The following is a 12,754-nucleotide window of genomic DNA, read 5'->3' as shown; positions in this document are numbered from 1 at the left end:
CAAGGAAGTCCTCTCTGCTTAACCCTCATAAGAAAAGTAACCTGATGTTAACCAATCAGCTTTTTTTCTACTGTTCTGTTTCCTTGTTCCCACCTTATAAAACCCACTGTTATGCCATTGCCTAGTGGGAGCTCTCATTCTATTTTATAGAATGGAGGCTGCCCCAATTCATGAATTGCAAATAAATGTTAATTAGATCTATAATTAAATTTGTTGTAATTTTGTCTTTTGACAGCATGTATATTCAAAGTATTCAATCTTTTGTTGCTGTTGTTGATAGAAAAAAAGAACTATTTTACACTTATCTACAGTCCTTGGTCAATCAACTTTAGGCTAAAATATGTCAAATTACATTCTACACCTTACTTTAAAAATGAACGTGCAGAGCTTGAAAAGCGCAAACAAATAAGAGTCAACCTAATCTGTTGCGACATCAATGAAACTCATGCAATATATAATAAATTACATATAAATATAATTAGCTATACATATGTATAGCTAAACTTATTGAGTATTATTAAACTTACTGAGTATTATCTGTACCTTATAAAAAGCATATTTATTTTTGCGGCTGGCCTGTATGGGGATCTGAACCCTTAACCTTAGTGTTATTGGCACCACACACTAACAACTGAGTAACCAGCCAGCTACAACAACCTTCTGAGGTAGAAATCTTTCAGCTTTCTTTATAGATAAGGAAATTAAGACTCAGAAAGATTAAGTAACTTGCCCAATGTCATAAATGGTGGCAGGGCAGTTATTTAAACCCAGGCAGTCTGGCTCCTATACCATGAAGAGTTTCTTTCTTTCTTCAAAAAAAAAAACTAACTATTAAGGAAAAATGCCACAGTCCCTGAGCAAATGATTCAAATACATTTGTTTTCTATAAGTTTAAATTTTCTGAGTATAAATATTCTAGATGGGTTTTTTTGTTGTTGTTGTTTTTGTTTTTTTTAATAAAAGATGACCGGTAAGGGGATCTTAACCCTTGACTTGGTGTTGTCAGCACCACGCTCACCCAGTGAGCTAACCAGCCATCCCTATATGGGATCCGAACCCGTGGCCCTGGTGCTACCAGCACCGCACTCTCCCGAGTGAGCCATGGGCCGGCCCTTCTAGATGTTTTTAATTGCAAATGATCAAACCTTTTTGGTATGCTTTATAAAACGATGTCTAGTAACATTAAAATAAGTAATTTGGCTATGAGAGAAAAAAGATAAATATTACTGCTAACTTAATTCTCCTTACGAGTCTCTGAGGATCATGAAATGCTGGGTAACACGTAGAATCATTTCCCATGAGCCTCACAATCTTTAGTGATATCTCAGGAAGAGGTATTATACTATATTGCATTGGTACCATATAATTGTATTTTATCACCATGGCTCACATATTGAACAAAGAAATAAAAATTCCAATATATTTAATTCAAATTTCAAGCATGTTTTCTTTTATAACTGCTTTCTTGAGAAATTTTAAACATAGATATTTAACAACTTTTTTTTCATTTTAAACCAAATATAAAGATAACATGTTCATCTTTTCAAGTATAATCATGTTTTTGACAATTTACAAAATGTGTTTCCAGATCTCAGACAAGCTGGCATTTGCAAAGTCCAGGACCAAAAAAAGAGGCTGCCTCCTGTTCAGAAATACAGCCTGAACAGAAGTCACTCAGTTAACATAAAAGTAGGGTAGCACAAACTACAAACCTTCAAACTCTAATTTTTATTTCCAGATGGGAAATACAATAAATTTTTCTTTTCTTTTTAGAGGGGAAGTTGCATATAAGGGAAGGGTAAAAGCCAAGGGAAAGGAAAGAATAGGAAAATGACTATAAGGGAAAGAATTAATGTTGTAATTTGTTCCAACAAAAACGCAGTGTATACCACAGTAACAATGATAGTTAACCCAATACACAAAATCTAAAAATAAGAGAAAATAATAGGAACCTACAAACATTTAAACAGATTAAGATGTTTCAATATTGTACCCCTCCCCGATTGCATCTGAGAAAAAAAGAAGTTTGATAAGAAATGCAGCACTGAGTTATACCTTATTTAATAGTAAAAGCTGAGTTTTCATACCATGATTAGCCCAAATTAACACATGCAGAGTGATTCAATATGAACACTTAGAGAAATTTGAAGACTGTCATTTCCCCTCCAAATGATTGCTTGAAAGATGGACTTTAGGAGCTCAAGGAAAATTGCAAGAGTCAACAACAAATAGCAGAGAGCAGGTGAAAAGAGAAATATGCGTTGAAAATGAGTAGAAATTCAGGTTTCTCCTGACATGACTGGTTAAAATGCTCTGCAGAAGTAAAGGGAAACAAAAAGATTAGATTAAACTTACTATAATTCCATCTGCGTGCTTCTCCGCATTACTCTGGTCCTTAAGGAAAAATGTTAAAGATATTAACTTCATTCTTGCATTTAAGTAACTCCTTGTGTACTTTTCCTACTAAGAAAGCTAATTTTACTAGGTAAGTAATAATGTTAGAACACTATTTCTCTGCTTCTACTAAGATATTAATTCTATTTGTAGATTCCTTGCAAAACATAATTCTAATATGACTGCACAACAATCAACACCAACAGCATGGCAATTATTTTCCTACACGGGAAAATAATTTAATTAAGTTCATTGTGGAAATATCCTATTGAACTACAGCCAGATTAATATCAACAATTAAATGCAGATATACTGATTTAGGATTGAAGACCCTTGATATTTCTAAATTTAAATTTTATAGTAAATTATGCCAAATCCCCACATTTCCCAAACCTTTACTATACTTTAAAGGTATGAAAATCACATACCCTTAAAAACTCAGGATAGACACAATGTCACATATTCTGACTGCCTGTCCCAGAATTATAATATTTTTCTAAACAGAAACTGATTTTTGTTTCAGTAAACACAATCACTGTATCCATGGAATGATGATACCGGTGCTAAGGGGCAGGTATTTTACATGTATTTATTTCACCAACAACCCCATAACATAAGTAATATTATTATCCCCACTGGACAGATGAGAAAACAAAGAGGGGGTGTTGAGCCAGGATTCCAAAACAAGCAGTCTAGTTCCAGATTTAGGCTCTTAAGTAATACGCTATTTTGCCTTGTCGGTCCAAGGACACAGTTGTAGAATGAGGAAGGAAGTGGTGTAAAAATGCCAACACACATTCATTCCTGGTAACTATATGTGAAAGGAATATAAGAGCTCACTTGTGTCTCCTGGGACTCTAACCCTCCTCTTTCCCACTCTTCCCCGACAGGCACTGTGACCAACATGGGTGCATTAAGTGAGGAAATAGCTGTCTTTTAGGACTGTCTCATCCTCAAGGAGGGAAGACTATTTCTGGGATGAGTACCACACCTGAAATAATCATCAGAGATTTGGGGAGAAAGTATGTACTAAGAGAAACTTGAGGAAGACAAAAACGTTCTATAATATTCAAAGTCAGAATTATATAGTATGATTAGTGTATTTTTAGAATACTACAACCTAAGAAAACTACCTTTTTTGGATTTCCTCATGTTCACTGAGGAAAATGGTTCATGTAAAATGGTAACTACCACCTCAGGACTGTTATGGGGGTTAAATGAGAAATGTGGGAAAGTGCTTTTTAAATGAGAAAGTACTAAGTAAAATCCAGTTATTAATAATAAAAGGCAAATTAATATAATCTTTGCTTCATCCAACTATATAATAACATATATGTAGTTTTAAAATAAAGACATCAGATAGAACAAGAAATGTAATATCATAAATAGCTGTATCCTGTGCTTTTTCTACTAGAAACTTTGGAGAAATTTAAAAAATGAAGCAAAGAGAAACCAGGTATACAAGTGCTGTAATGCATGTCACTGATTCCCACTACCTTTTTCTTTTTTAATTAAAGAACAATTCTCCAAAGAAGCAAAAGTCCATCTGAGTATTATGCAAACAATATATTTATTATTATTATTTTTTTACATTTTACTTCTCAAAATACATTGTACTTGATTTTCATGCCCCTTTACCTTTTTCTCTCCACACCTCCCCTCCATCATATCTGTTCACTTGACTTAAATAGTTCAAGGAATTTTTGTGGTTATTCTGTCTTCTTCCCCACCCCCCACCTTTTATTTGTTTGTGCAAAAAATATATTTAAATAAAATGTCTAAAGTTTTAACTCTATACTATCTGAAAGTTTTCAAGTTTTTTTCATTTTTTTTTGGCATATGGCTGGTATAGGGCTAGAACCCTATACCTTGGTGTTATCAGCACCATGCTCTAACCAACTGAGCTAACTTTAGGCCAGCCCTCAATTTTAATAGAAACCAATCGTTGGTCTTGGTTTTAAACATAATAGCCAAGTTATTTACCTATAACCTTTTCTTTCTTTAAGTACTGAGCTTACTCAGAAGTCTACACAATGAAATGTCAATCAAAAGCAATTTGAAGATCTGGGATAATTTTTTCTAAGCGCATGTGTAGAAAAAGAATTAACACAGCAGGCCTGAGAGGGTTATCCTTAGAAAAGCCTGCCTGCACACAGAAAGAGAAATACCACATGTTCTCACTTATTGGTGGGAGCTAAAAATAAATAAATAAATTCACACACACACACAAACACACACACACACACACACACACACACACACACACACACACACACACACACACACACACACACACACACACACACACACACACACACACACACACACACACACACACACACACACACACACACACACACACACACACTGGGGGGAGAGAAGACAACAACTACAATTCCTTGAAGTTGATACAACAAGCAAACAGAAAGGACATTGTTGGGTGGGAGCGGGGAGAGGGAAGAGGGGGGGTTTCGGTAAAGGGCCACAATAATCAACCACATTGTATATCGACAAAATAAAATTGAGGGAAAAAAAAGTAAATAAAGTCATATAATAATGAAGAAAAAAAAAAAAAAAGAAACATTCTTGGACTTCTTAATAAAGGTCATGTCACTTGAAAAAAAAAAAAAAAAAGAAAGAAAAGCCTGCCTGCAAAGCTAGCCTTTGGCTGGCATCTGGGAACTTGGGTTTCACAAGGGTTCCCACCACCCAGAACTGAGAAGAGTGGCTCCTGTCCTAAACTGTTTATGCAAACAATATGGTTTATGCTGAACACCTGCCTTCCTTCTAGAAGTCTAGAATCTTGGTTATTTCTAGGGAGACAGGGTGCCCATGTGACAAGCCTCTAGTAAAAATTCTGGATACTGGCTCTAATGAGCTTCCCTGGTAGACAACATTTCACTCCTGTTGTTATGATCTGTTGCTGGAGGAATTAAGTGCATCCCGTATGACTCCACTTGGAGAAAACTCATGAAGTTTGTGCCTCGTTCCTTTTCCTTTTACTAATTTTGCTGTAAGAAATCATAGCTGTGAGTATGATTATATGCTGTATGAAAGTTTTCAGAATCAAAGTAGAGTCACTGGCATTTAAAAAACACAAACAAATAGAGCTAGGGAAGGACATGAAGGGATGTGTTCTCATGCCTAAATCCCTGAAAACAAGAACTATCACAAAAACTTCTGCAAAACCACAACCTTACACAAAGGCCACTGCAACAACACACAAAAAAATACTTCTACAAGGACATCTGTCCAGCACTGCTTGTCCAACCTTGGACTGGTGACATGCTTGTTATTGATCCTTATAACCAAAGATAATTACCCCAAAACAATTACGTGATCTGCCATAATTTCTTTTAAAAACTGTTGTCTTCCTTTTCCTCCCTGAATACCCACATGGTTTACTATGGAACATATATTCTCATTGCAATGCCTTATTCCTGATTAAACTCATTTTTCTTTCAAAGGGCTTCTCTCTGTTTGTTATTCAGTTTGATGGCTGTGTCCTGTGAGTCCTCCTAGAGAATCTCCAAACCAAGGTTGATTTTGGGAACCCTTGACACAGTGCATATCCTTTACATATCCCTGACGATAACTGCATTTTAATATTTACAAAAATCATGTTGGGATGTTCTCTTTGTTTGTACAACTGAGTTAACTATAGTTTCAGTAATTCTGAATAAAGATGCTCCTCACTTACGATGAGATTATGTCTCAATAAACCCATCATAAATTGGAAATATCATAAGTTGAAAATGCATTTAATACACCTACACTACCAAACATCATAGCTGAGCCTGACCCGCCATAAACATGCTCAGAACACTTACATTAGCCCACAGTTAGGCAAAATCATCTAACACAAAGCCTATTTTATAATGAAGTGTTGGATATCTTATATAATTTATCTAATACTGTACTCAAAGAGAAAAACAGGGCTGGTCAGTTAGCTCAGTTGGTTAGAGCATGGTGTTGTAACACCAAGGTCAAGGGTCTAGATCGCCGTACTGGCCAGCCGCCAAAAAATAGTTGTAGATACTTGAAGTATAGTTTCTACTAAATATGTATCCCTTTTACACGATCATAAAGTCGATTAAGTCAAAAAATCATAAGTTGAGACACCTGAAAATAAATTATTGAGTATTATAAAGAAAAATAAATTGAAAAGAAAGTTTATTTCTAAGATGATGGCAATTTAATTTACTTTCTCATTTCTAAACATTACATTGATTTTTCCAAAGAATTCTTAGAAATATTATATACACGAGACAGATTACATTTTCCAAAATGGCCCCATCAAGAGGTGGAGTGCATGTCCCCCACCCTTGAAACTATGTGGGCCTTTGTGACTGTCTCTACCAGTAAGTACAGCAGAAGCGATCCTATGTGAATTCTGAAACTACATTATAGAAATGCCTCAAACTTCCACTTCGTTTTCCTGGAACTCAACCACTGCACTGTGAGAAAGCCCAAGCAGCAACAGATTACTTATACGGTATATTAAATTATTTAAGAAAACTAATACTTTTAATTCTGGTATAATTTAAAATAAACTATTAAACATCTGACAATTTCCCCCCAAAATGATCTCAATTAATAGTGTATATTATCTACTGGGTGTTCTAAATCTGGGCTTATTATTTGTGTTACCACTGTGGTTTATTTTTTAAGGCAGGGTCAAATCTACATAGAACTGCAGACTATTAAATGCCTTACTGTCAACCATTCCCATCATGAACTTCAGGAATTTTGTTCTATTAGTTAAAAAGACTTATACTCTCACCGTATACTAAAATCAACTCAAAATGGATTAAGGATTTAAATATACACCCTGAGACAATAAAACTTCTTAAAGAAAACATAGGGGAAACACTTCAGGAAATAGGACTGGGCACAGACTTCATGAATACGACCCCAAAAGCACGGGCAACCAAAGGAAAAATAAACAAATGGGATTATATCAAACTAAAAAGCTTCTGCACAGCAAAAGAAACAATTAAAAGAGTTAAAAGACAACCAACAGAGTGGGAGAAAATATTTGCAAAATATACATCTGACAAAGGATTAATATCCAGAATATATAAGGAACTCAAACAACTTTACAAGAAGAAAACAAGCAACCCAATTAAAAAATGGGCAAAAGAGCTAAGTAGGCATTTCTCTAAGGAAGATATACAAATGGCCAACAGACATATGAAAAAATGCTCAACATCACTCAGCATCCGGGAAATGCAAATCAAAACCACATTGAGATACCATCTAACCCCAGTTAGGATGGCTAAAATCCAAAAGACTATGAACGATAAATGCTGGCGAGGCTGCGGAGAAAAAGGAACTCTCATTCATTGTTGGTGGGACTGCAAAATGGTGCAACCTCTATGGAAAATGGTATGGAGGTTCCTTAAACAATTGCAAATAGATCTACCATACGACCCAGCCATCCCACTGTTGGGAATATACCCAGAGGAATGGAAATCATCAAGTCGAAGGTATACCTGTTCCCCAATGTTCATCGCAGCACTCTTTACAATAGCCAAGAGTTGGAACCAGCCCAAATGCCCATCATCAGATGAGTGGATACGGAAAATGTGGTACATCTACACAATGGAATACTACTCAGCTATAAAAACGAATGAAATACTGCCATTTGCAACAACATGGATGGACCTTGAGAGAATTATATTAAGTGAAACAAGTCAGGCACAGAAAGAGAAATACCACATGTTCTCACTTATTGGAGGGAGCTAAAAATTAATATATAAATTCACACACACACATACACACATACACACACAAACCGGGGGGCGGGGAGGAAGAAGATATAACAACCACAATTATTTGAAGTTGATACAACAAACAAACAGAAAGGACATTGTTGGGGGGGAGGGGGGGAGGGAGAAGGGAGGGAGGTTTTGGTGATGGGGAGCATTAATCAGCTACAATGTATATCGACAAAATAAAATTTAAAAAAAAAAATAAATAAATAAATAAATAAATAAATAAATAAATAAATAAATAAAAAAAAGACTTATACTCATTTTTTTTAACTCTCTCTCTTTCCATCTTTTTTTTTTTTTTGTAAGTAAACCACAAGCTGCCTTTTACGGGGGGTTAGCTAAAGCAAAAATATCAAGTATTGCTGAACCAGAAATTCTACTGGATTCAAAATGAATTATGTTAATGAAACAACAAAAGGGTCCCACTTAAATTATACCATATGTTTATTTGGTTATAAGTCTCTCACTCCTAAATACAATGACTATCCTATTCTCTGAACATACCAGCATGACTGAGATCTGGAAATATGATATTGAAGAAAAAATTTAGCACAATACAATTCGGGAAGACTTTTGACCAGAATTACAAACTCAAGAATTTTTAAACCATGCCTACCACCAAAATATATGAAATATATCCCTACTTCATTAAATAAGACAAAGCAGTCTAGTGAAAGCTCTTAATTATATACCCATACACTTTGTATGATGATGAAAGAAATTCTCTAATTTGAGTTTTACGAGGTTCAACAAATGGGCCTGGGATAACTGGATATCCACATGCAAAAAATTAATTTGGACCCTACTTCACACCATAATGCAAAAATTAACTCAAAGTGGATCATGGACCTAAACATAAGAGTTAAAACTATGAAACACAGGAGTAAATTTTTGTGATCTTGGATTAAGCAATGATTTTTTAAGAAATGGCAACAGAGATACAAGCAATAAAAGAGAAGACTGATAAGGTGGATTTCAAAATTAAAAACATGTACGCTTCAAAGATATTATCAAGAAAGTAAAAAGACAACCCACAGACTTCAGGGAAAAAAATTACAAATCATGTATCTGACAAGGACTTGTATGCAGAATGTCTAAAGAACTCACAACTCAATAATAAAAAGAAAATAACCCAACTAAAAAATGGGCAGAGGATTTGAACAGAAATGTCACCAAAGAAGATATGAATGGCTAAAAAGTACATAAAAAGATGCTCAACATCATTATTCCTTAGGGAAATGCAAATGAAAACTACAACATGATACCATTGAATGGCTATAATAATAAAGACAATCACAAGTGCTGGTAAGGATGGAGACATTAGAACCCTTATACATTGTAACTGGAAATGTAAAATGGTGAGGCTGCTTTCAAAAACAGTTGGGCACTTCCCTCAAAGTTAAACAGAGTTACCATATGACCCATTAAAATTCCATTCCTAGGTATATACCTAGGAGAAATAAAAATATACATCCATACAAATGTATACAAATGTTCAAACCAGCATTATTCATAACAGGCCCAAAGTGGAAACAACCCAAATGTCCATCAACTGATTGGATAAACAAATATGGTATATCCACTAAATAGAATATTATTCAGCAATAAAAAGCAATTAAGTCCATGCTACAACATGGATGAACCTTGAAAACATTATGCTAAGTGAAAGAAGCCAGTTACAAAAGACTACATATTGTATGAGACTATTTATAGTATATAAAATGTCTAGAAAAGGCAAATCGAGAGACAGAAAGTAGGTTAGTGCTTGCCAGGGACTGAAATGAGGGGATGGGAATAGGAAGGGGAAGAAGAGGTACGATGGTTGGGAGAGTGAGGAAAGCGCAGGGAATGACCGCTTAATGGGTATGGGGTTTCTTCTGGAATGATAAAAATGTGCTAAAATTAGATTTGGTGATGGTTGCACAACTTTGTAAATATACAAAAAACCAACTGATGTGAACACTTAAAATGAGTGAACTTTATGGTATGTAAATTACATTATCAATAAAGCTGTTTTTCTTAAAAGGCTTATGAGAAATTAATAAACATGCATAAAAACAAAGTCTATGCAGAAAAAAGTTTTGGAGAGAGAACCTGGGACCTAAGGGCAACTTAAGTTATATAATCTACTTTAAAAGTATCTACAATAAGACAACTCAGTTCTAAAAGGTTAATTTAGAACTGAGCTGTCCAGTTTGGTAGTCACTAGTAACATGTCTATTGAGCACTTGAAATGTGGCTAATTCAAAGTGTAAAACACTCGGGATTTTGATGACTTGGTGTAAAAAAACTTTTAAAAAAGAGAGAGAAAGAATATGAACTATCTCATTAAAGAATTTTTACATTGATTACATGTTGAAATGATAGTATTTTGGATATACTGGGTTAAATAAAATACATTATTGAAATTAATTTCATTTGTTTCTTTTAACTTGTTTAAATGTGGTTACTAGAAAATTTTAAATTACATTTATGGCTCTCATATTTCTATTTACACTGGTCTAGACTTAGGATATTCAAAAAGTAACTTACAAAATTAAAGTCTCAAATACTAATTAATCAATAAACAGCATTTATTTGTACCTATTTTAAGCAAGACATCACAAATTACATGAATCAAACTCATCTGTCCCTACCTTGAAAATGCTAGTAGTCTCTTTGTAAGAATTACCATTTAAAGTGCCTGATTGTTAATTATATGGACACGATGTTTAACTATGTGATTTATCTTGTGAAAATCAACCAGAGTTCTTACCAGTTGTACCTCATAACCAAAACACATCTAGCATATCTTTTCTATTAAATTCAGTAATTTTTTGTAAATAATGCACAAACAGTTCTATGGTAAATCAGTCAACTAACTGCACATGAGATTCTAACAGGCATTATAACAATTCGGAGTTGTGGTATGTGGTCATTATCACCTAATCTTGATGAGGACTTAGTCAAGTCCCCAGCATAGGGGCCTGCCTCTCAGATTATCTCTGCTCTGTCCCCTCCCTACTCCCTCTCTCTCCCCCGAATCCATTTCCCCTACCCTATGATTGAAACAGCAGCTGTCTCCACCAATGGTAAAAGGAAGGCGATTAGAGATAACACAGCCCATTTGAAACTCCTACTAACCAAGTGATTAGAATTACCTGGGAATTAAAAATCCCAATGCCCAGGCATCAGAATTGTTAGAGATCCCCAGATGATTCCAATGTGCCACAAAGTTTGGGAACCAATACCCTAATCATCTATGCAGAAGAGAAGCTTTTGGGGGTGGGAATTAAAATGAAACAATCAGAACAGGAAGAAGCTTAAAATTCTACCTTAGCTGCCTCTAAGAAGCTAATACTAACAAGCCCAAACAAGAAAGCTGTTGTCTTATTTCACTTCGGTGTCTCAGATGGCATTATTTCCCTCAAAGTAGCTGTCAAGTTACAGCAATTCATAATTAAAGCTGAAATGTTTCATTTTGGTCATTTCATTTCAAATCCATTGTACAGACTGGGTCACCAGACCCCTCACATGCCTGGCTGGGTGTAAAGCTACATGACTATGCCAATTGTATGGCTACAGCAATAGCTATACCAATCGTCTGGCTAGGCAATTGTATTGTTGAAGCAATTCATAACTAAAGCCAGAACATTTCATTATTTTAGTTATACTAAGTTTCCATTTGTATTGTCAGGGCTAGGGCTCCAACCCTTCAAACCCATTGTACAGACTGGGACACCAGATCCCTCACACGCAAGTCCACCATCTAGGTAATTGGGAAAGATCCCAAGAGCCATTGGCCTATGACACGAGCTCAGTCCTCAGCAGCAGCTTCCAGCAGCAGTGGCAGCCTACCCAGAGGGTCCCGGCAACAAAAGCCATGCCGGGGGCAGGGGGCACTGTGGATCAGAGCCACTCATCCTTTATACTTAAGTCCATAACCCAGGACACCTGGATGCACATGCGCAATTACATTAGACAATAACCAAGGAACACCTGGGCCCATGTGTATATGGTACATTCAAATGCTCAGCAAGATTCTGAACACCTGAGGGTCTCTGACCATTTTCTTTCATGTTCCCTACACTGGGTCACCAGACCCCTTGCATACAGGTCCACGCTAGGTAATAGGGAAAGATCCCGGGAGTCACTGGCAGACAGCACGAGCTTAGTTCTCAGCTTCCTCAGCAACGGCAGCAGCTTACAGCAGATCCGGCACAGCAGCAGTGGCAGCCTTCTTGGGGCATCCCGGGGGCACTGGCAGCAACAGCTTGCAGTAACAGCCTCCAGCAGCAGTAACAGCCTCCCCATGGCCCCCTGGGGGCATCCCAGGGGTGAGGGGTACCGTGGATCAGAGCCACTTGTCCTTTATACTTAAGTCCATAACCCAGGATACCTGGGCACACATATGCAGTTACATTAGACAATAGCCAAGGAACAGCTGGGCACACGTGCATATTTACACCAAATGCTCGGCAAGATTCTGAACATACGAGGGGCCTTGACCATTTTCTTATATTGTCCCTACAGTAGCTGTTACCAGTATTTTATTAACCTGCCAGTGAATAATAGTTCTCCAAAGTGGCTATAACAATTTATAT

General features: G+C 36.1%; 1 protein-coding gene across 3 annotated transcripts in view; it reads right to left on the bottom strand.

The window, feature by feature from the left end:
- The window catches only part of OSBPL9 (oxysterol binding protein like 9), a 166,861-nt gene that overhangs the window by 31,288 nt on the left and 122,819 nt on the right, over nt 1-12,754 (bottom strand). The window contains exon 9 of one of the 3 annotated variants that reach the window (XM_063104026.1): nt 2,356-2,394. The exons of the other annotated variants lie outside the window; for them this stretch is intronic. Within the exon in view, the coding sequence (XP_062960096.1) occupies nt 2,356-2,394 (39 nt within the window). The remainder of the gene's footprint in view (nt 1-2,355; nt 2,395-12,754) is intronic. 3 annotated transcript variants of the gene reach the window in all.

Source organism: Cynocephalus volans, chromosome 8, assembly GCF_027409185.1.
Source record: "Cynocephalus volans isolate mCynVol1 chromosome 8, mCynVol1.pri, whole genome shotgun sequence".
NCBI lineage: Eukaryota > Metazoa > Chordata > Mammalia > Dermoptera > Cynocephalidae > Cynocephalus > Cynocephalus volans.
The sequence above is the reverse complement of the archived record's forward strand: the minus strand, read 5'-3'. Positions and strand labels throughout refer to the sequence as shown.